The sequence below is a fragment of the Drosophila subpulchrella genome, chromosome 3L (genome assembly GCF_014743375.2).
Source record: "Drosophila subpulchrella strain 33 F10 #4 breed RU33 chromosome 3L, RU_Dsub_v1.1 Primary Assembly, whole genome shotgun sequence".
NCBI lineage: Eukaryota > Metazoa > Arthropoda > Insecta > Diptera > Drosophilidae > Drosophila > Drosophila subpulchrella.
Genome location: NC_050612.1, coordinates 19,974,245 through 20,000,000, shown reverse-complemented (window position 1 = coordinate 20,000,000; position 25,756 = coordinate 19,974,245). Strand labels below are relative to the sequence as shown.

At 44.0% G+C, this 25,756-nt stretch overlaps 1 protein-coding gene and 1 long non-coding RNA gene across 18 annotated transcripts in view; one reads left to right on the top strand and one right to left on the bottom strand.

The window, feature by feature from the left end:
- LOC119554814 (titin) overlaps window positions 1–25,756 on the top strand; it is a 138,626-nt gene that overhangs the window by 73,103 nt on the left and 39,767 nt on the right. For 3 of the 17 annotated variants that reach the window (XM_037865872.1, XM_037865870.1, XM_037865877.1), the window contains 12 exons: window positions 638–986; window positions 1,042–2,353; window positions 2,527–2,656; window positions 6,447–11,771; window positions 12,031–13,266; window positions 13,634–13,701; window positions 13,786–14,089; window positions 14,436–14,510; window positions 15,315–15,419; window positions 15,495–16,564; window positions 16,796–16,856; window positions 17,062–17,103. In XM_037865872.1, the coding sequence (XP_037721800.1) occupies window positions 638–986; window positions 1,042–2,353; window positions 2,527–2,656; window positions 6,447–11,771; window positions 12,031–13,266; window positions 13,634–13,701; window positions 13,786–14,089; window positions 14,436–14,510; window positions 15,315–15,419; window positions 15,495–16,564; window positions 16,796–16,856; window positions 17,062–17,103 (10,077 nt within the window). Of the gene's footprint in view, window positions 1–637; window positions 987–1,041; window positions 2,354–2,526; window positions 3,456–6,446; window positions 11,772–12,030; window positions 13,267–13,633; window positions 13,702–13,785; window positions 14,090–14,160; window positions 14,385–14,435; window positions 14,511–15,314; window positions 15,420–15,494; window positions 16,565–16,795; window positions 16,857–17,061; window positions 17,355–17,800; window positions 23,612–23,772; window positions 24,936–25,756 lie in introns of those variants that run through there. The other 14 variants (XM_037865866.1, XM_037865869.1, XM_037865871.1 and 11 more) reach the window with 10 other exon arrangements.
- On the bottom strand, window positions 4,966–5,372 carry LOC119554818. Its single transcript, XR_005219843.1, has 2 exons — window positions 5,309–5,372; window positions 4,966–5,245 (listed from the first exon to the last, which is right to left on the bottom strand). It is a non-coding gene; the product is annotated as an uncharacterized LOC119554818 (long non-coding RNA).

The window sequence follows — 25,756 nt, the reverse complement described above, 5'->3', positions numbered from 1 at the left end:
TACATTCCAACATACAACATGCCACATGCCACAAAAGTTTACGTAGCCGTAGCACCCAAGTTAATTGCTCTACTATAGCCACATTCCAAGTAGTTTAAACAGTATAGACACCAAGCACAATATTACCAAAAACCCAAAATGCTTCCCAAATCCCTGAAAATCCTAAAAAAAGATCGATTATAGTACTCCAGTCAGCGAGAGACTTCAGAAGAGGAAATCGCGCAGAGGAAACCAAGAAGAGCGACTTTCTAAGTATTGCCGGACCTGGGGTAATATGGTTATAACGTAGTTTTGCGTGTGCACTTTCCGTCTGTTCTAAACTGTGGTTATCATCCAGCTGATCATTGTTCCTCTCTCTGTCTCTACTCATTTGCTGTCCCCTCCGAAGAAAAGAACCCAAAAAGAGCTAGTGAACCTCTGTGGAAACCCTCCCAAGTTCTTAACTCTTTGATCATAATTTCTACTAAGTCGACGGTTGTAAATAATTTTTTAGATCTTATTGCATGTTGAATTTATATTCTAACGCTTCAAGATCATCCAGAAAGTGCATGTGATTGAGCTATAACTGGCTTTATGAAGAATTTTTGTTTAGATATATTCTGAGAATCACTGAATAATCTCATGAAATCTTGTTTAGCATGGTATGATTACGAACTAGCTGCCTACCAGAAGGAGCGCCAGGAGAACGAACTGGAGAAGGTATTCGACGAGCGTAAGCAGGTTCTTTCCGAGCAGAGCTCACATACCCTGAAGGGAGTGGAGCACCTCAAGCCCAAGCAATATAAACCACCAACACCTGACTGGCAGCAAAATGTCAAGGCCAAGAAGAGCGAGGATTACTACAACAAGCTGCAGACTCTAGAAACTGAGCAGCTTCTAAAGGAGACCAACCTTCGTAGGGACAATCATCAGTACGCCATTCCCGGCGAGAAGGTCGTGAGCAGCTCTCAGGCCAAGGGAATGGCCCAGTCGTACGAAGAAAATCTGTGAGTAGTCCAGAAGCAGCACAGTATGAACACAATTAATAATCCCTTCCTATAGGCAAGAGAAGACCAGTACCACCCAGGTGCAGGCTGCCCCACCCAAGGGCACCGCTGAACCCTCCGAATCCTCTGTCCATGGACGCGAGGTTCACATGAACAAGCAGCAGCAGGTGCAGAAGGAGATCCAGGGTGACCTCGAGATTACCCGCAAGATCACCGCCACCGAAACCACCGAGGTGGAGCACAAGGGCACCATTCAGGAGCGAGTGGTCCAAGGACCCGTGAAGCCAGCTAAGGCTCCGGTCTTCACCAAGAAGATCCAACCTTGCCGCGTCTTTGAAAACGAGCAGGCCAAGTTCGAAGTGGAATTCGATGGCGAGCCCAATCCCACGGTTAAATGGTTCCGCGAAAGCTTCCCCATCCAGAACTCGCCAGATTTGCAGATCCACACCTTTAGCGGCAAGTCGATTCTGATTATCCGTCAGGTGTTCGTCGAGGATTCCGCCGTGTTCTCGTGTGTGGCCGAAAATCGTGGAGGAACCGCCAAGTGCAGTGCCAATCTCGTGGTCGAGGAGCGTCGTCGTGCCGGAAAGGGTGGCATTCAGCCTCCCAGCTTTGTGACCACCATCCAGAGCACCACCGTGGCCACCGGACAGCTGGCTCGCTTCGATGCCAAGGTCACGGGAACCCGCCCCCTGGACGTTTACTGGCTGAAGAACGGCATGAAGATTCAGCCGAGCATCAAGTTCAAGATGCTTGAGGAGGACAGTGTTCACACCCTGCTCATCATCGAACCCTTCGCCGAGGATTCCGGTCGCTACGAGTGTGTGGCCGTCAATGCCGCCGGAGAGGCTCGCTGCGATGGCGATTGCATTGTCCAGTCGCCCACCAAGCCGGAGAAGCCAACCACTCCGGGCAGCGAGAAGGCCCCGCATATTGTGGAGCAGCTGAAGAGCCAGTCCGTGGAGGAGGGCAGCAAGGTGATCTTCCGCTGCCGCGTGGATGGCAAGCCCACGCCCACCGCCCGCTGGATGCGAGGCGAGAACTTTGTGAAGCCATCGCGCTACTTCCAGATGAGCCGTCAGGGCGAGTACTACCAGCTGGTCATCTCGGAGGCCTTCCCCGAGGACGAGGGCACCTACAAGTGCGTGGCCGAGAACAAGCTGGGCAGCATTCAGACCAGCGCCCAGCTGAAGGTCCGTCCCATCGAGAACCTGGACGCCCCGCCCACCATCACTGCCCTCAAGGATGTCTCCGTCACCGAGGGCATGCCCGCCCAGTTCAAGACAACTGTGACCGGCAAGGTGAAGGCCACCAGTGTCCAGTGGTTCCGCGAGGGTCAGCTGATCCCCGAAACCCCAGATTTCCAGGTGGGTTGAGATACCAAATGTTTATTTTTTAAGACGATTCCATAGCTATCGGCATAAGCCAGAAGTATATGCTCCTTCTGCTGGCGAGCATTGTTTAAGCCTATTATACCTAATCTGACACCTTAAGATTCCAGTATAGACTTAAAACTAATAATCCCCTTTCCTACTTCCAGATGATCTTCGATGGCAACAGCGCTGTGCTCCTGATTGGCACCACCTACGAGGAGGATTCGGGCATCTTTACTGTACGCGTAACCTCGTCCACCGGCCAGGTTGAATCCTCAGCCAAACTGACTGTTAAAAGTAAGGATTAAACTAAAACTAAGCCAAAACCGAAACCAGAGTTCGAAACCAAGCGAAAACCAAACGTAAGCGAACCGTGTTCAAACAAACAAAACAAACCAACCAACATCAACAAACCAACTCCAAAGAATGCTCAAAAAAGATAAAGAAAAGAACAAAAACAAAAACAACGACCGTGAAGAACTTTTACTATTAATCCCCGAGTTACTGACGTATTACATACAGTTACTACTACCCCTCAACCTACCTATATATATGATCAACTACTAGTCGTAAAAGTTTGAGTGAAGAATATTTTAATGCGAACCTGTCGAAACTACTTTCAACATGGATTTTTTTCTAAACTATCAAACGAACGAGTTATTTTTACTAACCATTGCAAAATGTCAAACAAAAACAAAAAAATAAGATGCAGCTAAAACATTTAATTTAAAGATGTCTAACACGAGAACGTAACCGAAAAGAACCACAAAAAAATGAAAGCAATTTTTAATTGAAAAATAATAAAAATAATTACAAGTATTTTGCAACATAAATATTTATAGACCATTTTTCTTTCTGGCACGGCCAAGACAGCAAAAGCAACAACAGCAGCAGCCATTAAATACAATTTAAGAATTTAAAAATTTCTGCCGCGAGTTGAGTGAAAGTAGAAATGACTCAAAAACCAAATGTAGAATATATATAGCGATCTCTAGCCCCTTGAGTTGAGTTATAAATATAAGGCAGCTTATATACTCTAGAGCAGGCCACTTTAAGCATACATAATAATATTCTTCAGTGCCCGTCCGTAAATATACCTATAGACATATAGATATTATGTACCTCATCTATGAGTAGGATGGATAGTTTTGGGGCCGTGTGCAAAACGCACATTTGTCCCGCCTCCGCTCGAGCGTGAAAGTTTTATTTTTCATTTGAATATTAGCATAAAATATTATGGATGACACATCTAGCGCACAGTGGCGATGCCAGTGGTGCGAGTATCTTGTATCTGCCAGATACACATTTCCCATTTTCCAATTTTCGTTCCTTCGCCCCCATGTGAACGTGCGCAAAAACTAGCACAAATCTAGCAGCGACTTCGGTCTGAAAAACAGAAAACTGAAAATATTGAAAGCCTTTCAGCTGCCACCCTACTCAGACATATAGAGACATATGTACGCCCAGCGGCTGTTCTATTTTCAATTTCTTTTTTGGAGAATGTTTGGCTTTCGAGAACTAATTTCCAATAGATTAGCGTTAAAAAATCCGTTCCGCTATTTTTAGCCAGGCGGTGCTGTCTGGATTTCTGGCTTTCGGCTACAATGAAAAACATTCACGTATTTTCTCAAGTAAATCTTGAAATTTATTTCAATTTTCTTTCAATAAAACGAAAACACCGAAACCGAAATAAATATATTTGGGGTTTGTTTCTTAGGTTCTAGAGAGAAAAATAGAATGATAAATTACCTGTTGTTGTTGTTGCTAATGCTGTCTATAAGGTGGATCAGGTAGAGATGAGAGATATACCGATGTTAGTCGGGCGACTCATACACTTGGTCATTAGGGAAGAACATGAATTGATGATTCTGTTTATGGTGCAGAAACGAATTTAATTAGATTAATCAGTTACGGCTGTTCAGTCATCGAGCCTCGGGCCTCAGTGATTCATGGTTGCACTTAGTTTTATATTTAGCTGCCAGGTTGAAACAGATTCCGGTCCTTAAGCAATGGTTTACCCTCTGTAGTCCCCAGTCTGAAAAAAAATCCATGTTAAAAAGGGTTCGATAGGAAGCTTTAAGATACCATTCTGTACTTGACTTTTACCAACAACTCCGAACCGAATGTCGTACGCTCCAGTCCTTCAGTAAATCGATGATGATGATGATGTTGATAGTAGGCGATGTTGAAATGATGATGAACTTGTATTGTTTATTTTAATTGAATTTAATTTAATTGAACTTTATTTATTTTTTAGTGATGTTGCATGAGATTTTATAATTCATTTTTTATTACCGCTTTTTACTAATTCGTTTCGTTACCATACTTTGTTTGTCACACACTTTCGCTCTTGTTCACCACCAATCAATCATCCATTTCGTGTAAAAAAAACCGAAAGAATCTCAAAAGTATTTGCCGCTTATGCCGCCAATGTGTTGACTACTTTTTTGTTACATGTTTCCTTTGTGGCGAGAAGCTTTACTAAAAAATTAATCATAAAAACTCATGCGACCTTCGTTTTAAGTCTTATCTACTGTATCTAGAATCCCGATTATCTGTCATGTTTATGTTTACTCGATATGTTCTTATGTTCGACCACAATACGATGACTTTGAACTTTGATTGATTTGTTTCCATTTAAATGATTTTGGTTTAGACCAACACTCGCGTACACTCTTTTGTTGTTTAATTGTATCTCTCATGTATTTAATACTTAAAACCAATACCGCGTCTATAAATAAATCCAAGCAAAATGCATAATGATTGGAAACTTGTTTTTGATAACTACTGCAAAACGCTCCTCTCCTTGCCACAAAGCTGCTGCTTTATTGATTGCACCGCTGTTGCTTGCTTCCTGTCATCCAAAAGTCGCCAGAAAATCGGGAACTACAGGTAGGTAATGTCAATGCAGGGGAATTCGTCTATATGCCCCATCCAAGAACTGTCTACCTTGTGATCTGTTCTGTTCTGCGGCCGATTGTTGTCTACAAACGAATGAGATCGTTGGAGTGCGCCGCACTGCGCTCTGCCTATATGGCCAGTCTATATGGGCCCCGAGAATATCGAAGCGGACACACCCCGCCCATAAATCTGTAGTAGCTCTGCCGATGCCGAACTGAGCAGCCCCACCTGGTGACGTAGCCGCCACTAATCAGATATCTATTTTTGGCCTTAATGTATACACTGGCATTTGAATTGTTTGCTCTCAATTGTACACTTGCCTGGCCACAGTCCCAGTCCCAATCCCCCTCCTGTCCTATAAAGATGATGATGAGTTCAAGTCAAACGAATGTCACTATTCGTTGCGAATTGCCCAATTGCTGTCATGACAGTGTGCCAGATTAGGTGCAGGCTAATGCAATTTTAATCATCCCCAAGTGGATTCGTCACACCCGATTAGTGAATCACGAAACAAAGATAAACCACGAACTCACTCTGACTACTCGAACCTATTTTTATCAATGCCAATTATGAAAAATATGTATTGACCTAGGGCCCAATCCCATTTATGCGTTATTCACGGTCAACGCAGATGAGCTGTCGGCCAGGCAAATTTGATTTGTGGTCCACACACGCACATTTTTCAGGTGGAGGGTTTTGGGTTTCCTTTTTCGAGACCGTTCTATGCGTAAAATGTATGCTCTGATATTCACCATACTAATTTTAAATATTCAAGTTCATTGTTCACATATGTCAAAGTACTATGATTTATTTTTAAGAGCCGTTCAAGCGAATCATCAACATTTGCATGGGAGCGCAGGTAAGTGGTGGATATAGGAGTCCATTTGAAATCTCAATGACCTTACAAACGATATGCGCCTTGAGTTGTCAGATTAAACAAGTAAAAACCAAATGGATTAAAAAATATTTTCCGATTTTTGTATACTCTCATTGACTTTTTTTTAGCTTTTCATTAAATGTTCTTACTTTGCATTAACCAATTATTATCTAACCAACCTTAGGTAAGTAGATCCATTTTAAAAGGTTTTCTTACTCTACTCGAACTCTGGATGTGTTTAGCTATGTCTTACTGTTTGCTATGGGTATATGGGTATATTAAATGCCACCTCCCCTTGATCCCTTTTAGAACGACGCATCTCGGCCTTTCAATTGCGAACAATTGATTCCGCCGAGGATGAGTCCTCTTCCTCTGGCCGGGAGGACAGTGCCCCCGAGTCGCCCCAAGCTTTCCAACCTGGCCAGCAACCCGGCCAGCAGTTTGGTCAATTCCTGGGCGTCAACGGGCAGGGTCAGCACCAGGGTAGATCGCGCCAGAAGAAACCCAAAGTGCGCAGCAAGTCCCTGCAGCCTGCGACCAAGGTGATACCGTGGCGCAAATCTTCGCGTCCCACTCGTGGGCGTTCTTTGGATAAGGGTGTCTTTCTGCCCGGCTTCAAGCCCGAGCCGGTTAAATCCTGGACCGAGGAGACAATTAGCTTAAAGGCTACTCCAATTGAGAAAAAGAAGCCTACTCCCAAACTAGAAGCAGCTCAGGTTGTTCTGAAATCCATTAAAACCGAACGCGATCAGGGTATCATGAGTTTGGGTGCTACTCTGGAGCAGATCATTGCTGGTAAGACCGAAAAGGAAGCAGTTCCTTGGATCACCATGCGCGAAAAACTAAAGGCAGTTGAGAGTGTTCAGCAACAACTCAACAAATTTGATCTGGATGAGGTCTACCTGCGACCCCTTGAGGGTCAAATTGAAACCGATGAGCAGCTACCGCAGCAGGCTCAGGTGGAACAGGTACAACGCACCAAAGAAATCCAGCGGCTAAAGAGCATGGAAAGTGTTGAGATTATGGAGATGACTGACCAGATCGATAAGCTTATCACACAGCAGCAAAACGCCAAGGATCTCATTCCCTGGAAGGAAATGCGCCAGCAGCTGAAGAGTGTGCAGAAGGTAACCAAGCAGATCGACAAGTTCAAGATTGAGGAAGTTGAGCTGCGTCACCTGCAGGCTCAGCAAGCCATCACCGAGGAATATCAAACTGGTATAGCCGAAGAGACACACGTCATGATTGATGAGAGCTCCAAGGGTTCGATCTCTAAGGTTATGCGTCGAGATGAACTTCAGCAGTACGAAGATCAGTCCAACATTTATAAGCAGCAGTTTATCACCACCGAGGATGTGAATATTATGCATGTTTCGGAGCGCGAAAAACTGGAGGCCCAGAAATTGATACGCGAACAGCATGCTGTCAACTGGCGCCAACAACAACAGCGCCCACAATTGCAGCCCCTGACTTCAGTCGAGGACACAATAATCTCTCAGACTACCGACAGACAAAAGTTAGTGCAACAGCAAAGCTCCATCGAGGAGGCTCAGCGCCAGCAGTTCACCCAGATCGAGGACTCGCAGATGATGAGCATAGAGCAGTATGAGCACCAGAAGATCATAAGCCAACGCACCCAGCAGGAGGCTTTTAGCTGGCGTGAGCCACGCGAGCCCCAAAAGTTTATTCAGGTGGAGGACTCCTCGTTGCTTCATCTACAGGAGCGTCAGGATACGCAGGAGCAGCAGCTGCTGCAGCAACAACCTGTGATGTGGGATCGTGGTAGGAAGAAGCCGGAACAACCTCAGTATGTGCAGCCTCAGGCGGCACCTGTTCAGGAAGAATACGAGGAGAAGCCAAAGACGTACGAGGAAATGCATGATGAGCTGGTTGAACCCACTCCGGTTCAACAGCCCCAACCGGTGCCAGTTATGTGGGAGCGGGGCAAGAAAAAACCACAGCCACAACAAATGGCCTTCGAGGAGGCACACGACAAGTTGGATGAGCCCACTCCCGTCCAGCAACCAGAACCTGTGCCAGTCTTATGGGAACGTGGCAAGAAGAAGGAAACCATAACTTCCCAGGAAGTGGTGCAATCTCAACTGGTCGAGCAACAGATCGTTGAGGACACAAAGAAGACGGCTGTTCGCCGGGTGATTCCACCACGAGAGCCGGAGCAAAAGGTGGAGCAGGTTACCTTGAAGCCAACGCCCCGTCCTCGTCCAAAGGAGACTCAGAAGACTGAAGAGATCCAACTGAAAGCGTTGAAGAGCTCTAGGCCCGTACCACAATCAGTGGAGCAGCCGGCGCAAAAGGCTTATGAGGAAGTAACCGATGAGTTGCCTGAAGAACCACTACCTCAACTGCAGGAGCAACCGCAGCCTGTCTTATGGGAGCGTGGCAAGAAGAAGCCCCTGAAGCCCGAAGAGCAAGTGCCCGAGATTCCCAAGACTCTCGAGGTTGCCGTCGACACTCTGGAAGAGGAGGTGCCTAAGCCCATTGAACCTCAATCTCAGCCTGTTTTGTGGGAGCGTGGTAAGAAGGTTAAGCCAGAACAGCAAGTTATCGAAGAAGTGCCTAAAAAACTGGAGGTCGCTGTTGACACTCTGGAAGAAGAGGCTAAGCCTGTTCAGCCTGAGGCACAACCTGTGCTTTGGGAACGCGGTAAGAAAAAGAAGCCGCAACCACAAGAAGTTGTTGAAGAGAAGATTGAGGAAGCTCCTGTTAAGACCTACGAGGAAGCAGTCGATGTCCTGCCTGAAGAGCCCAAGGCTGAGGAGAGGCCAGAGCCTGTCTTGTGGCAGCGTGGCAAGAAGAAGGCTCCCAAGCCAGAGCCCGTTGAAGAAGTGCATCCCGATGAGGTAGATGCCCAAATCGAGGTTGTCGTTGAAGAAGAGCAGGCTATTGTCGAAGAAAGGCGTCGAATCAAAAAGACCAAAAAGCCAAAGCCCACGAAAGAAGCTCCTGAGGAGGTGTTTGAAGAGCAGCCGGAAGAGGATATTGCTCCCGAAGAGGAAGTGCCTAAGGATGAAGTTATCGAAGAGCTCGGTGAAATTGTTGAAGAAAAACGCAAGCTGAAGAAGGCAAAGAAGCCCAAGCCAACGCAGCAGGTGACCGAAGAGGAACAGCCTGAAAAAGAAGTAATCGAAAAGCAAGAAGAAATCGTTGAAGTGCAAGAATCGGCCGTGGAAGAACAAGAAGAGGTTGTGGAAGAGAAGAAAAAGGTCAAGAGAGTAAAGAAACCCAAACAAACCGTTGAAAAGACTGATGTTGAAGAACAGCCCGAAGAGGAAATTCAAGAAGAGGAGCCCATAGAAGAACAAGAAGAGATCGTGGAACAAGAAGAGATCTTGGAAGAGAAGCGAAAGGTAAAAAAAGTAAAGAAACCCAAGAAGACTTTAGAAAAGACGGAAGTAGAAGAAGAACAGGCAGTAGAGGAAACTCTCCAAGAAGAAGAAATTACCGAAGAGCTAGAAGAAATTGTAGAGGAACAGCGCGAGGCGAAAAAGATTAAGAAGCCTAAAAAGAAGGTCACCGAAGAGGAGTCAGTAGAGCATGCAGAAGAGGTTGAAGAACCTATTGAGGAGGTTGAAGAATCAGTTCCCGAGGAACCCAAAAAGCCCAAGCCTGCACCCAAGGTTCAAGAGGTTGAGCAAGTTGAAAAAGTTTCGCTGAAGTCTGCGCCAAGAAAACAACGTCCTCTGCCCGAGAAAGAACAATTGGAGGAGGTTACGTTAAAACCCCTGAAAAGGACTGCAGTTGTCTCCGAAGCCACACAACCCGAGACACCTGAAACAGAATTCGAGGTAAAAGAATTTGTTGTTACAACTGAAGATCAAATAGTGGATGTGACGAAAAAGCGCGTCAAGAAGAAGAAGCCTAAGACGAAAACTACCACCGAAGAATCAACCGAAGAACCTGTTGAAGATATCGAAGAGCTTGAGGAGGAGGAAACTCAGCCTGAAGAAGTGCCGCCAGTCGAAGTTATTCCTGAGGAACAGCCTGTCGAAGAAGTTACCCCCGAACAAAAAATTGCACCCAAGCCGAAGCCAAGAAAGGAAGAAATCATTGAGAAGGTGGAAGAAGTTGCTCTTAAGAGGGTAACTCGGCCAAAGAAAGAGCTTCCCCAGGAGGCGACCATCGAGGAAGTACGCCTGAAGCCAACTCAACGCACATCTATCAAGCCCGAAGAAGTCAAGCTGGAGGAAGTAGACTTGCAGCATGTCGAGAGAAAGGAGGAAGAAATCGTCCAGGAGGAGAAGCGTAAGACCAAGAAGGTGAAGAAGCCGAAACACGAAGATTTGCCCGAAATAGCCGATGCTGAGCCAACCCAACTGGAGGAGGCCGAACACATCGACATTGAGAAGGAGCCTAAGCCCGAAGAGGAGCAACCTCAGGTGCCGTGGAAGCGAGAAGAGAAGAAGAAACCGGAAGAGGAAGTGTTGGAGGAAAAGAAGTGGCCATCCGGTAAACGCCGTCCACTGCCCGAAGAGCAGCCGGAAGAAGTTCAACTCAAGCCAATTCCTTCAAAACCAGTGGAAGAGCCGCAAAGGCCAGAAAAAGCCATCCCCGGTCCACAACTTGTGCCAGAAGAAAAGCCAGATAGCGAAGATGAGGAACTGCAGCTTGAACCCCTCAAGCTGCCCGAAGATAAGCAGCCTAAGGAGCCTAAGGTTAAAAAGGAAAAAAAGAAGAAGCCCAAGCTGAAGAAGGCCACGCCCTCAGTGGACGAGGTGTCGGAAGAAGAGGTTGTGCCCTTCGACGAGCCTATCGTGGAGGAAGATCAAGTGGAAGAGTTGCCAGTGGAAGATATTAAGGTCGTGGCAGTTTCGGAAGACGTTCTGCCCGAAGAGGAAGTTGTACCCACAGAGGAGACGCCTGAGGCCAAGCAGAAGGCGCATAAGAAGCGCACAAAACGACTAAAGGAGGCCTCCATCGAAGGACAACCCCAGCTACTAGAAGCGGCCATTGCTGAAATCGAAAAGGTGGATGAAATATCCCAAGAGATCTCACAAAAGACTATTACTCTACTCAAAAAGACTGAAGACACAAGACCTCAATTCATTACGACTGAACAGCTCATCGAGCTGGATGTGGAAGACGTCCGACGTGATCTCGAGATGAAAGTCACATCGAACATCATCAAAAAGGAGAAGCGTCGCGTGGTGCTGGACGACAGCCAACCCCTGCCGGAGTTGGAGTTGATCACGCAGAAGAGAATTCAAGAGGGCATTGACAAGGTGGCCGACGAGGAGCTCATAGAGGACCAGCAGCTTACTCAAAACCTGGAAGAGACGACCACCGCCGAGGTTATTGGTCAGGAGCGCAAGCTGGTTAAGAAGAAGAAGAAGGAGATTAAGCCACCTAGGATTACCGAGAAGCTGCGTCCCCGTCAATGCGTTCCCGAAGAACCCACCGTGCTAGAGTGCAAGGTGGAAGGAGTTCCATTCCCCGAGATCAACTGGTACTTCAACGACATCCTACTGTTTGCTTCGGAGAAGTACGAGATCACTGTCGTCGAGCAAGTGGCACAGCTGAAGATTGCCAAGGTCACACCAAGCGATGTTGGCGTCTATACATGTGAGGCCAAGAACGAGGCTGGAGTCGCAACAAGTCGTACCAACATTATATTAGGTAAGAGTCCTTTAGCTTTAGTAAAAGGATTCCTGTTTAAAAAACTCAAAAAGTTGAAGTTTTCCAAACATAATTTTTTAGAAAGACTTTTTATGTTTATTTAGCGGGAATCCCTTTTTGATTCTAAGTAATTCTTACGACTTTCAAGCCGACCTTAAGCTTAACTTACCTTGACCCCAATTCTTTATGTATATAATTCCCTAACATTAGACAAAAAGCACACATAATATTTAAATACACTTATTCACGTTAAATTTAGAAAAAGAACAAGGAGTTGCACCCCAGTTTACAAAACCACTAAAGATTGAGTTTACTGAGGAGAAGCAGCCCGAGCGGCTAAAGGTTACGGTGACCTGTCAAGTGGCAGGAAAACCCAATCCTCAGGTGAAATGGTACAGAGGTGTAGAGGAAGTTATCCCCAGTGAGACCGTGCAATTGTTCTATGATGAGAAAACCGGTGATGTGGCTCTGGAGGTTATCAACCCCACTCCCAATGAAGCAGTTATCTACTCTGTGCAGGCGCAGAACCAATTTGGACGTGCCATTGGCAATGCCAATATCCTAAGTCGGGTTGATGAAGTTCCCCGGGAGATTCTCAAGGCACCCACCGTAACTCCATTGAACGCCGTGGTTGTACCTACTGGTGGTACACTCTTCTTCGAGGCCAAATACGACGGCTTGCCTAGGCCAGAAGTCAAATGGATGCGCAATGGTCGCGAGGTCATCGAGAATGAGGAGATTATCATAGAAACCACAGAGACTACAACCACTATTAAGGTTATCAATATGACGCGAAAGCGAACTGGCAAATACGAAGTCTGGGCGAAGAACAAGGTTGGCGAAGCCAAGTCTTCGGGATCGGTGGTGGTCTCAGATCAGAAGCCCGATGAGCAAATAAGGCCACCAAGATTTGTTCAGCCCCTCGAGCCCAAATACTTTGGCGAGCACGAAGTGGCTATTATCGAAGCGGTTGTGGACTCTGAGCCATTATCCTCCTTCCAGTGGTTTGTGCACAACGAGCCAGTCAAGAGTTCCAACGAAGTGCGCATTGTTAGCCAGGCCAACAAGTCAACGCTGCTGATTGAGGACTTCCAGAAGCAATTCGTCGGACCCTTCACTTGCCGGGCCGAGAATGTGGGTGGTTCAGTGACGTCAACGGCCACCGTCAACCTAACGGAAGCTCTGCCCCAAGAGGAGGCAGAGGAATTCGAGTCGCCGCGCTTCGTCGAGGAACTCATTCAACCCGTGGAGGTAATGGACGGCGAGGCATTGCTGCTGACCTGCCAAGTTACCGGAAAGCCCACTCCAAAGGTGGAGTGGTATCACAATGCTGAGAAGATCTCTGAGAACAAGGAAACTACGATATCGCAAGACTTGCAAGGCAATTGCCAGCTGCAGATTACGGAAGTTTTCCCCGAAAACGAGGGCAAATACGAGTGCGTGGCCACAAACAAGGTTGGCAAGAGCGTGAGCAAGACAAACGTTAAAATACAAGGTACTTGAGATGGTATCTATCGGTAGTTAACTAGTTAACCAGCTGGAAGTAGTGCCACTCTACACACTACATGCATCCCACATCTAGATAGGTTTTTCAATAACTACACTATCCCCCGTCAATTTAGAATTTTGAACGTCCCCCTTTTTACTAACTGCCTTTGTGGTCCTGCGCATGTGATTCTACTGTTTTAAAAGTCTTACTGTCTATCAAGTCCATAAAATCGTTTTCTCCTATTTTCCCACGGTTGATCCCACTGATCCGTTCATTTGTAAATAATTTTCCGTTACTATTTGAGTTCGTTGCAACGAAGTTCCGTGTGGAGACACGCTTATATTGATAATGCTTTCGAATGTGTATTTTTTAGCATTTGAATATATCCCCGATTCTGAAATCACTGGACTCACAGGATCTGAGGAGGATCTACTAGATAGAGTAAGCGTAATTGTTGTACTTGAGATTTCAACCGACGGATTTTCCATGCTAATATTCCAAATGTTAATACGCAAATTATTTTAGACTCTCTCGATCGACGAACAAGCTCCGAAAATAATTAAAAAGCTGCCAGAGAAAATAGAGCCCAAAGAGGGCGAGCAAGCGAAGCTGGAGGTTAAGGTCGTTGGAAAACCAAAACCGAAGGTCAAATGGCTGCGCGACGACGAGCAGATATTCGCCTCCGAGGAATATCAGATCGAAAATTTCGAAGACGGCACCTCAGTGTTGGTGATCAACCACGTCTATCCCGATGATTTGGGTACAATTAGTTTCGAGGCATACAATCCACTGGGTGTGGCAGTGACCACGGCGCTCTTTGCGGTCGAAGGTACTAATATGGTTTATTCCGCATTGAGTTCACTCTATAATATGAATCAACTGTTATTTGGTTTTTGTTAGTTAAATTCTTTTTCAGATATTTGGAGCTGCATTGTATAAAATGTCCCAATCCCTTCCGAACCCAATCTCAATATATTATTACCCAAAACCCCCTTTACACTTATACGTTATACACTTGCAGAACTTCACACAAGAAAATTACATAAAAGCAAAACTTCTTTAGTTTAAGGATAACCAGAAAAACTTTACAGATATCTTTGTGTTATTTTTTCCAAGCAAATATAATAATTGATTGTTATTTGTTACTTCCACTATGTTCACATCTATACCTAAAGGCATCGTTGGATCGAAGGATTACCGCAAGCCGGAATGGGTGACTCAGATGGAAGAAATGCAGGTGGCTCTCAAAGGTATGTATTCTCGACTAATGCCAGCTCTGTTACCACTGTTATGTGTATATGTGTTTTAATTTCGTGTTACCAACACACAAACGTCTTCTGTACCTTTGTCTTAAACCACAAAACTACAACAACCAAATTCACAAAGTCTGTCCTCTGTCTCCTGTCTTATTCTATTTTCTGTCTCTATTTTGTATTTGTCCATGTATAATACATTGTATCGTACAACAGCAACAAATATGTGAACCTGTGAAGTGCCCTCCCCCAGAAATTGTACCTTTGTGATTGTCTCGGTTCCCTACAGCTCTAAGGCTTGACCCCTTTTCCCAACCCATTTAGCCCTTAATGAATAAAATGATCCAAAAAGTAAACGCCAATATAGAACTTATAGTATAAATTACAAATTATCTATCGTTCGTATATAAAATGTATCTCTTACAGTATCCATATCTGTAAATCATCTGCAAGTAATTGGTTCTTTAAATTCGCAATTATTTTAAACTTAAGCTAACACACCATTTTTTACCCAATTCAAAGAAAATGTATAACATTCCCAGAACGCTGCTTGCTCTACACTTCACATTGTATCGAATAATCCAATGTTGCATGTATCTAAAAAACCTACCAGTGTTACTGTTCATAGCTCTTTTCTCATATGGCTTCGAAAAAAAACAGACATAAAATATATGCACCCAAACAAAAACGAAGAAACGACCTGTGTAAGTACACAAAATAAACACGCCCCTATCTATCCCGCTTTTAGATTATCCTGGTAGTCTCTAATCCATAGATATTATGCCATCTTTGTGCTTATAGCTGCTAAATGCTCGCCATCACTACTAAACGAAATGCGTGACTGCCGTGCTGCCTTAGGCGAAACAGCCAAGTTCTCGATTCAGTTTGCAGGCAACCCGATACCAGGTATTGTATCCCAAAAAGAGTTATTGTTTCGGGGCCTGATGTAGCTTGGTTTGTTTCCTAACCCCCTGACTTTAGATATTCAATGGTATTTCAACAACGTTCAGCTTAGGGCATCTGAAAAGTATCGCATGGTAGTGCAGGAACAGGAAGCATCGCTAGAAATACTGAAAATCGCAAATGAAGACTGCGGTTACTACAACTGCAAGCTCATCAACGAGATTGGCATGACGATGACGCGAGCCAAATTTGATATATCATCCACAAGCACCATAGTCGAAGAGACCAAGACTAAGACTACCGTTAAAAAGAAGGCCGGGAAAAAGACAATGGTTAGGAGATCCGGGGCCTCAGAGTCGCAGACCGTTCAAAAGACAGAAATCCGAATTATTCCAGCCAGCACGGCAGAAACTACAATGAATGTGGTCAAAGTGAAGCAACCTGTATCCATACTCGTAGAAAAGAGCGAAATATCCGAGGTTTTGGAAGTGAAAGATCGCAAAATTGCCGATGCCGGAAAGCGATCGAGCCAAATAATCGAAGAGGTTGAAGAACTCGAGGAGGAGGAAGAGATTGAGGAGAAAGCCCAGCATGACGAGGAAGAAGAAATTGAGGTGAAAGTAGAGCAAAAAGAAACTTACACTTCTAGCAAGAGAATAGAGATAACCAAAACTGTGGAGCTTATACGCAGTAAAATCAGCCAGAAGATCATAACGATTGAGGACGTTCAAGTCCTATCGCACCACGAGGAGGTCCAGTGGCTGCTTGAGTCCATTGAGGCCGAGTCTTTTGGCCAAATTGGCGAGTCTGCTCTGAGAGATTTGGCCACGATTGGACTGCTCTTGCGTTATGGCTGTGAACATTACGAGATTACCTACATGTATGAGCAAAATATATTTATATCCCTGAAGAAACCCGAGTCCCAATCGGCCCTGGTGCAGCTCGTTGAGCGAGAGGGCCACGAAGAGCTGATCTCCCAAATACTGAGCGAGTCTTCCAATGAGGACGAGACAATCCTGGCAGCTACTGTGGGATTCAAGGCCTTCATACGCATGATTCAGACGTATGAAATCACCATTGAGATCGTCATCCGAAAGTTTGTTAGGGAGGACTTCATATCACAGGACTGGAAAATATGTGGAAAGGAGGTTTGAATCATGTTCAATGTGTATCTGTTGTGTTCGATTTTAAAATTTTTTGTGCAGACAGTTGAAATGCTAAAAGAAAATATTTAAAATTGAATATTCGTTTCCTTAATTTGGGTCACTTTTGCATTTCAACTAAAGTTAAATAAGCTTAAGGAAAATCAGTAAATAGTGGGCAGATAAATATTTACATATTTCAACAATTTTTATCTAATTTGATTCACGGAAATCTAGAGAATAATAGAGACATCACAAATAATTGAAAGTCACGAGGCCATCACTCATGTGAAAATAGGTAAGTGTCAGTAAGATAAACGGAATTTTCTTTAAGCCTTACCTAAAATCGATTAGTATGAGGAGACTTTTATAATTTGCATACTGAAAAAAGTTTATATTTATCTCTTTTTTTTAATATGTAACTCTGCTTTGTAAAACTTACCTACGCTTTTCGTGCCACTCCCAAAACACGGCCAAAAACTCCCATATACCATATTCAACAGAGGAAACATTTGTCGAGGAACGAACGATAATTGTCCAAGAAGGTTTGAACATAAACACAGATGTCCTGTAAAAACAAACCACCAGTTATAAATATCCCACCAGTAACGATGTACCATCCCACGAACTACTCAACTACAGTCTAATTAATATTAATAAAAAAAAAATACAAAAACAATAATAAATATTGTCTTTACAAATATAACAATTAAATCTTGTTAAGTGAAACCAGAAAAATCATGTGTATATTCTAAAAAGACGCCACAAAATAATAAAATTACCCATTAACCGCTAATCACTACCACTAAAAGCTGTATATTTACCTGATTTTAAGTTCAATATCTTGCTGCTACTATATACCATATAAGCTAAACTATTATTGACTTTTGCACACTCTAATGCTTTTGCAATACGCATTCACTTTCAAGAGTAGAAGAGCTTTATTCCTTTGCACGCCAAACTGGAACACTTCCGGATGTCAAATGAGGTAAGGTCTGTCCCCAATTTCTGTCTGTTTGCATACCACTTGAAAATAGAACGAAGAACTATTATTATCCATCCCATCGTTTATTGTACAACGCATTTTGCTTTACCGCTCGCTATAAATATCGCCAAAAATATTAAATGCTTGACGCTTGCACGGCCTACAGCTGTTAACATCATTGTTAGTATATTGTTTTTTTTAATAGAAACACAAAGAGAGGTCGACATTGTCATTGTTTAATTACATTACATTCACAGAAACAGCAACCACTAAAGTGGAAAAACAATTCATACAGCAACAAGAAAAAGAACATGTGCAAATTCACGAACAACAAGAACAAGTGCAAATACAGGCTCAGACTGAACAAATTGTGCAGAAGAAAACGAAAACCAAAACGCATAAAAAACACATACAAGAACAAGAACAGAAAGTTTCCGAGTCCACAACAACCAAATACGAACAAAGAGAAACACTGGCTCATGAAACAACCACGGGATCACCGCAGGCAGAAACTCTCGAGCAAATAGAACAGCTTCTGCCAACATTCGAGACACTAACCATGCAAAATCTACCAACAGACACGCTCGAATCCGTTGCAGTTGCAGTCACCACAGAACTTTCTACTCCGAAACCAATTCCAGCTCAGGTACAGGACGAGGTACAACCTCAAAAGGTGGTGGCCATTAGGGAGGAGTGTTTACCACTCGATCAGGTTGGCCTGCAAAAGGCAATCCCACGACACGAGGAAAGCAAGCTTAGCGAAAAGGTGGAAGTGAGAAAAATGCATGCCGTAAATGTGGCCGAAACAAAGACAGACGAGTTTTCTAGAGAACTCGTGCCTTCTAAAATACCGAGATCCATAAGGGCCCAATGCAAGGTGAAGGAGTCACGTCCTTTGCTGGTTGAAGCTCCCAGCGTGGAAGAATCTATCGAGAATCTACAGCTACTAAAGACCGTTACTCAACAGGCACATGGTGATATATTATTGTCCCATGAGCTAACCGAAGAACAGCAACCTACATTGGAAAGCATCGAAAAGCTGAAACCAATCCAAGCATCGGAGGAAACCGTTCAGCAGGAACTTCTGAACCAACAGGAGCTTATTATCTCCGAAGTAATCAGCATCGAAACAGTTGGAAGGGATGTCACTCAGATGAAGCCAGTTGGAGAAAATATCGCACCACAAATAACTCCCAATATAAGTCTTGGTATTAGCGAGTGCCAACCAGAAGACTCTTTGGCTGATATAAAACCAGCTGCCATGGCACGCCAGGAGTCCTCAAAGACGTCAGTAATAGAACACAAGGCAGTCAGCGGAAGCGCAACGGCAGTTTTTGAAAGCGTGGAGCGAATGCCACTTGAGACGCAGCCGACCAGAGGTTTGGCGGACTATACCATTAACGCTGAGGAGGTTCCAGTTCAGGTGCAAGAAATCGAACCTCTTGAGAGTCTAGAAGGAGCTGAGGTTACCAAGAAACGGACTGTCGAAACTAAAGCTTTGGAACTGTTCGAGTTAGCTGAGGGTTTAGTTAATATCACCGCAGATTCTCAGAGTCCAATCGATGAGGCTTTGCCAAGTTTTAAGGCAGATGTGAAAAATGCCATTATGGATATGCAGACGCAGCACCATGTAATAACTCTCGAAACAGTTTCAAATGAACAGACATCAAAGGACTTTGGGCTGAAAGATACTCCAAATGTTGCCGAGGGAACGTGGGGGCAATCTAGTGCATTGACTATCGGCGAAACACAGGAGACCAACATTGTGGAAACTGCAGATGAGCTCATGGAACCAATTGTGGAATCAACGAAACCAGCAAAGGGCACCCTAACAAAGGCCTATGGAACAGCGGAAAGTAAGGAAGTGGCCCTATTTGATTCACTCGGCTTGGTACCAGATGAAGATCACAAGACAGCACATGGTAAAGTAGTTTTCTCTGATGGTGAAATTGCGGCAGAAGTTCAGACTTCAATAGTAATTGACCGAGAAGAAGAACTTATTTCCGCAATTCCAGAAATGGTGGATGCCAAATTAGATTTCGTCAAGCAGACTGCATTAGAGATTAATCAGGACACAACTGTGGATAAGGAAGAGATCCTGTCTTGCGATAAAGGACCGACCACACAGTTAGCCGCAGAAAAGATGATTACTGCTGAGCTGAAAGTATCTAGCGTATTCCAGGTTCAACCAGGCGTGACATCTTCTGATATTATTGCTGAAGAGACAAAGTCTGTATCAGCGAATGAAGTCTTTGAGACTATGTTGATTGGGGTTACTAGTAAGCCAGATTTCTTAGAGAGCACCAGTCGTATACAAGACCTTCAACAGCCTGAACTCAAAACAGGTAGCTTAATTCTGGATGAGAACCAACAACCTCTGGAGGTAACCAATGTACATGTAACCGAGATGAGCACGGAGCTCATTGATGTCCTTCCCAATCAGAAGCCTAGCAAAGCCCATGCTGTCACAGAAGCTTTGAAGTATACCGAGGGCCTGGAGGTGGTTCCGATGGAGTCCACGACCGACAAAACCGAAGACATCAAACCGACGGCAGTTTTAGCCGAAATAAGCTTGTCGCGACAATTTGGAACCAATGTTGGAGAGCAGGCACCCTTGGAAAGCATTCAACAACGCGAAGAGGACGTAAAGCCTCAAACTCAAACAACAGAAAGACACTTCGGATTACTGCAACCTCTTGAAACCAGCTCATGCGTAACCTTTGAGGGGGAGACCATTTTATCAGCTGAAGAACCCCACTCTTTGCAGAGTGCTGCTATTGAAACCTCGCCAGCTTTGCAAGTGGCCAACACCATGAGACCCCAACACATGGAATCGGTGAAAGGACTAGACGAACAGAGAGAGTCCAAGCACCAGGCACATGTTAATATCGGGGAAATCACTTTACCAAATGTTGAGGAAAACATCCCCCTTGATGTCTTAAGCGACTACAATGTACCAGAGTATAACAAGTCATCTGTTGGTAGTGTAAAGCTTTTCAAGAATATGACAGCTTTGAAAACGACTACTGCTATTGTTAATGAACATACATCGGACTTGAAGGACAAAAATATTTCTCAGCAAGTCCACGTTAAGCCGAAACTGGGTGAATCTACACAAAAAATACCTATTTCAGAAAGTGCGAATGTTTTTGATCAAGTTTCGGACTTAATCGAAGTTTTACCCACCCCAGAAACGATACAATCTTCAATAAATAGTTTATTCGAGATTAATGTAAGAGAAACTGAAGTTTTTGAGAAGGAAGATCTCCTGGAAGGTGTTGCCCAGCCAAGCGAACAACTTATTAAAATAGCGTTAGACTCCACGACGGGCATAGCTCTAGTTCGACAAGAAGATACCTTCGAGCAAGAACAGGATCTTAAAGTTCCCTCAATGCAGTCGGAGAGAGCCCGACCTATTTCTTCAGAGCTCCTTCAGTTGCCTGTAACTGAACACATGGAAGAAAGCCAAAGCACCGGTGACTTGGAGGATTTCTCCGCATCAAACAAATTTGCATCTCCCAAAATTGATCTTATAAATGAAACAAAATCATCTGAAACGACTGTATATGACTCTGTTACAAAATCTGTGACTTCTGCGTTGCCAGATAGCATAGTGCCCAAAAAGTCTCTAGTACCCCATGCGCATACTATGGTGACTGGAAGCATTGTTTTTGATGCGGCTGAGAATTTTGAAAACCTATCTGTTGATCAACGAATCGCAACCAAGGTTCAGGATAACCTAAGTCATTCATTTATCTCAGAGGATCAAAGTATATTGGAGTCTGAAACTTTTCTTGCTCCGGAAAAAGCCCCAATCAAGAAAGCTAAGCTTTTGGAGGATGTAAAAAATCTTCATGCTAGGCTTGTGGATGAAGCTACCACTTATGAAGCCATGGGACAATCTCACGATGTAGATAAGTATAGTGTACAGCAAGCGGAAGTCACTCACGAATTTGCTCAAGTTCATGCAACGGATATACAGCTAGCTGTTGAAGCTGAGAAAGAGCTGAGAAGTGAGGAGCAATCTTATGCAGTAGCAACGGCCGATCGTATACCATCGAGGCTTGTTTTGGCGATGACTACAAAGACTCAGCCTGTTGAAGGAATTGATGACCTATTAAGTTCGTCTGCAAACAAATCGATTGCTCAGACAATCTATGAAGGAAGACAGCATGAAGTAATTATTAGCGAAGTCCGAGCGATTGAGGAATCCAATGAACTCTTAGATGCAGGTTTGCCTACTGTTTCCGCTATGGAGTCCATTGATACAATGTTCAAGGCCACACCGGAGTCTCATCAACCACGTGTTTTCCAAAAGGAATCAGCCATATTGTCTGCATTCCGTCAGGAGTCCAAAGCAAAATCAACTGTAGATCTGCTTCAGGGTACATCAATAGAGGATACTTTTGCCCTAGAATCATCTGCACATATTAAAGATACGCATGTTAATGTACAGGAGGCGCAACAAGAGTTTGTCACTATTGTAGAGTCAAATAAAGTTCAGGTGTGTTTTGATAACATAATCATGCAAAAAGAAGATATTTTAGAAGATACGCAAAGAGAGTATTTTGGAAAACCATTTATTGAAGGCCCGCAGCTGGAAATGCTTGTTACTGAAGTAGTGACAGTTGAAAATGTGGGTGATATTGACTTACCGATAGAGCCAGTTACATTCCTAGGCTGTCTAACAACAAACGATAGAATCAATCAATCGCACATTGTAGAAACGCAAATGCCTTTAGAACTAGAAAGTGAGGCTGAAGTTGCTTACGACAAAATAGCCCATGCCCAGGTCAAATCAGAGGAAGTCAGTTTACCCACAACCGTATCTGAAGTCAATTCTTATGAAAAAACCGAAGACTTTCAAGATCTAAAGGAACAGGGCCAATTTGTTAAAATATCAAAAGACGCAGATATCAACAAGACTCATTTGACAACAATACAATCGACATTCGTAAAAGAGGATACCCTGCCCCAACTTAAAGTATTTGACGATACAGCTCAATTGTCTAGTGTTGAATTTCAATCTTTGGTTACCGAAGAGGTTGTCAGCATAAGTTCTATACAAGAAACATTTGAGCTTAAAATTCCATCCGAAGGAAAAGCCAACGTAGCGCAGCAAATTCCACATGCGGCCGCAAACGTTTGTGAACAGATTGCATATGAACAAAGTCCTGGTATCGTAGTTAAGCCGGGCGAAAAGTGTCGCACAATGACTAGCACAGTTCAAACAGTTAAAAAGCCAACAGAAAGTTTAATCGTAAATGTTTACGAAAACATTGAGGGTCATGGTGATTTTAGGCCAAATACTTCAAAGCTTTCGCCAGACACAACACCGATTTCGGAGCTTAAGGTTTCCATAGTAGACGAGGTGACTGCGACAACATCATTAGGCAGCCTTACAACAGACGCACCAAAGGAGCTGAAAGCAATGTCAGAAACCGTTTTACACAAAAACATTGTTTACTGCGAAGAACTTCCTTGTGAAGGTGTTACCCCATTATTGGAAGACAAAATGTCACAATTTGAGCATGCAACAACGCAACCATGTGATGTCAGAGTTGCACCTTTAACAACCGAGCTAGGTGAGAAGGGAACTGTTCAGGAAATTTTTAAGTTTCAAGCTGACGAGAAACATGCGCTACCATCGATCGAAACGCAGAGTACGTATCTAAACCAACAAACAATAATACATGAGCAAGTTCATTTATTAGAAGAGATGCCACAAAAGACTCAGGAAAATGCAATGCATAACATATTTAGCACAACATCAACTCGGCTTAGTCCTGATACTGAAGACATATTAAAGACAACGATAGTAGAAGGTAGCTTAAAAAATGCTTTACAAGCTACACAATTTGTGTCAGAGTCCTTGCTTGAAATTCCTCAACTGATGACTAAAAATGCACACTTTGAAACATCAACACTCGAAGAAGCACATTCTACGACAACTGAGTCACAGACACCATTACACGTACCAAAAGATGACACTGATAGTACGCAGAAGAAAATTACACAGGAATTTAATAAGTTAGAAAGTTTAGATAAAACGGTAAAAAAATATTTGGGTAAGTACATAGTTAGGTGTAAAATAAGAAGTTCAACAATAAAGGCGTATTACTTCCACTTCAAATTGACCCTCCAAACCCAAAGCACATATTACACAAAACAAAGCAATGCCACAAAACCAATACAGTACTATATTCTAAATGCACACTTTTTTACACAGATACAAAACAAAGCACAGACACCACACACACAAAACAAAAGACACCAACACAAACATCAGAACCCCGGGCGAGTAAAATCACAGAAACGCCAGAAATTGTGCAAGTTATTCATACAATGTCTGAAGATGGAACACCGAAAGAGAAAAAGATTCGAACTCGGTTAATCAAAAGGGTCAAGGGTGACAAACAAGAAGTCACGAAGATCGAAACCGTCGAGGAAGATGACAAGCTACCCGAAACCACTGTTACAGTTGAAGAGCTTCCGTTTGAAGAAGAAAAGCCAGAAGAAATTCAAGAGCTTCCTGAGGAGGTCCGAGTGTTTGAAACCGTTACCGAAGACGGCAAGCCAAAGAAGAAGAAGATCCGTACTCGCGTTATCAAGAAGGTCAAGGGCGACAAACAAGAAGTCACGAAGATCGAAACCGTCGAGGAAGATGACAAGCAACCTGAAACCACTGTTACAGTTGAAGAACTTCCATTTCAAAAAGAAAAACCAGAGGAAATTAAAGAGCTTCCTGAGGAGGTCCGAGTGGTTGAAACCGTTACAGAAGACGGCAAGCCAAAGAAGAAGAAGATCCGCACTCGCGTTATCAAGAAAGTCAAGGGTGACACACAAGAAGTTACAAAGATCGAAACCGTCGAGGAAGATGGCAGGCAACCCGAAACCACTGTAACAGTTGAAGAACTTCCGTTTGAAAGAGAAAGGCCAGAGGAAATTCAAGAGCTTCCTGAGGAGGTCCGAGTGTTTGAAACCGTTACCGAAGACGGCAAGCCAAAGAAGAAGAAGATCCGAACTCGCGTTATCAAGAAGGTCAAGGGCGACAAACAAGAAGTCACGAAGATCGAAACCGTTGAAGAAGATGACAAGCAACCTGAAACCTCTGTTACAGTTGAAGAACTTCCATTTGAAGAAGAAAAACCAGAGGAAATTCAAGAGCTTCCTGAGGAGATCCGAGTGGTTGAAACCGTTACAGAAGACGGCAAGCCAAAGAAGAAGAAGATCCGCACTCGCGTTATCAAGAAGGTCAAGGGCGACAAACAAGAAGTCACGAAGATCGAAACCGTCGAGGAAGATGACAAGCAACCCGAAACCACTGTAACAGTTGAAGAACTTCCATTTGAAGAAGAAAAACCAGAGGAAATTCAAGAGCTTCCTGAGGAGGTCCGATTGGTTGAAACCGTTACAGAGGACGGCAAGCCAAAGAAGAAGAAGATCCGTACTCGCGTTATTAAGAAGGTAAAGGGCGACAAACAAGAAGTCACGAAGATCGAAACCGTCGAAGAAGATGACAAGCAACCCGAAACCACTGTAACAGTTGAAGAACTTCCATTTGAAGAAGGAAAGCCAGAGGAAATTCAAGAGCTTCCAGAGGAGGTTCGAGTGGTTGAAACCGTAACAGAAGACGGCAAGCCAAAGAAGAAGAAGATCCGCACTCGCGTTATCAAGAAGGTCAAGGGCGACAAACAAGAAGTCACGAAGATCGAAACCGTCGAGGAAGATGACAAGCAACCCGAAACCACTGTAACAGTTGAAGAACTTCCGTTTGAAGAAGAAAAGCCAGAGGAAAATCAAGAGCTTCCTGAGGAGGTCAGAGTGGTTGAATTCGTTACCGAAGACGGCAAGCCAAAGAAGAAGAAGATCCGTACACGCGTTATTAAGAAGGTCAAGGGGGACAAACAAGAAGTCACGAAAATCGAAACCGTCGAGGAAGATGACAAGCAACCCGAAACCACTGTAACAGTTGAAGAACTTCCATTTGAAGAAGAAAAGCAAGGGGAAATTCAAGAGCTTCCTGAGGAGGTCCGAGTGGTTGAAACCGTTACCGAAGACGGCAAGCTAAAGAAGAAGAAGATCCGTACTCGCGTTATCAAGAAGGTCAAGGGCGACAAACAAGAAGTCACGAAGATCGAAACCGTTGAGGAAGATGACAAGCAACCTGAAACCACTGTTACAGTTGAAGAACTTCCATTTGTAGAAGAAAA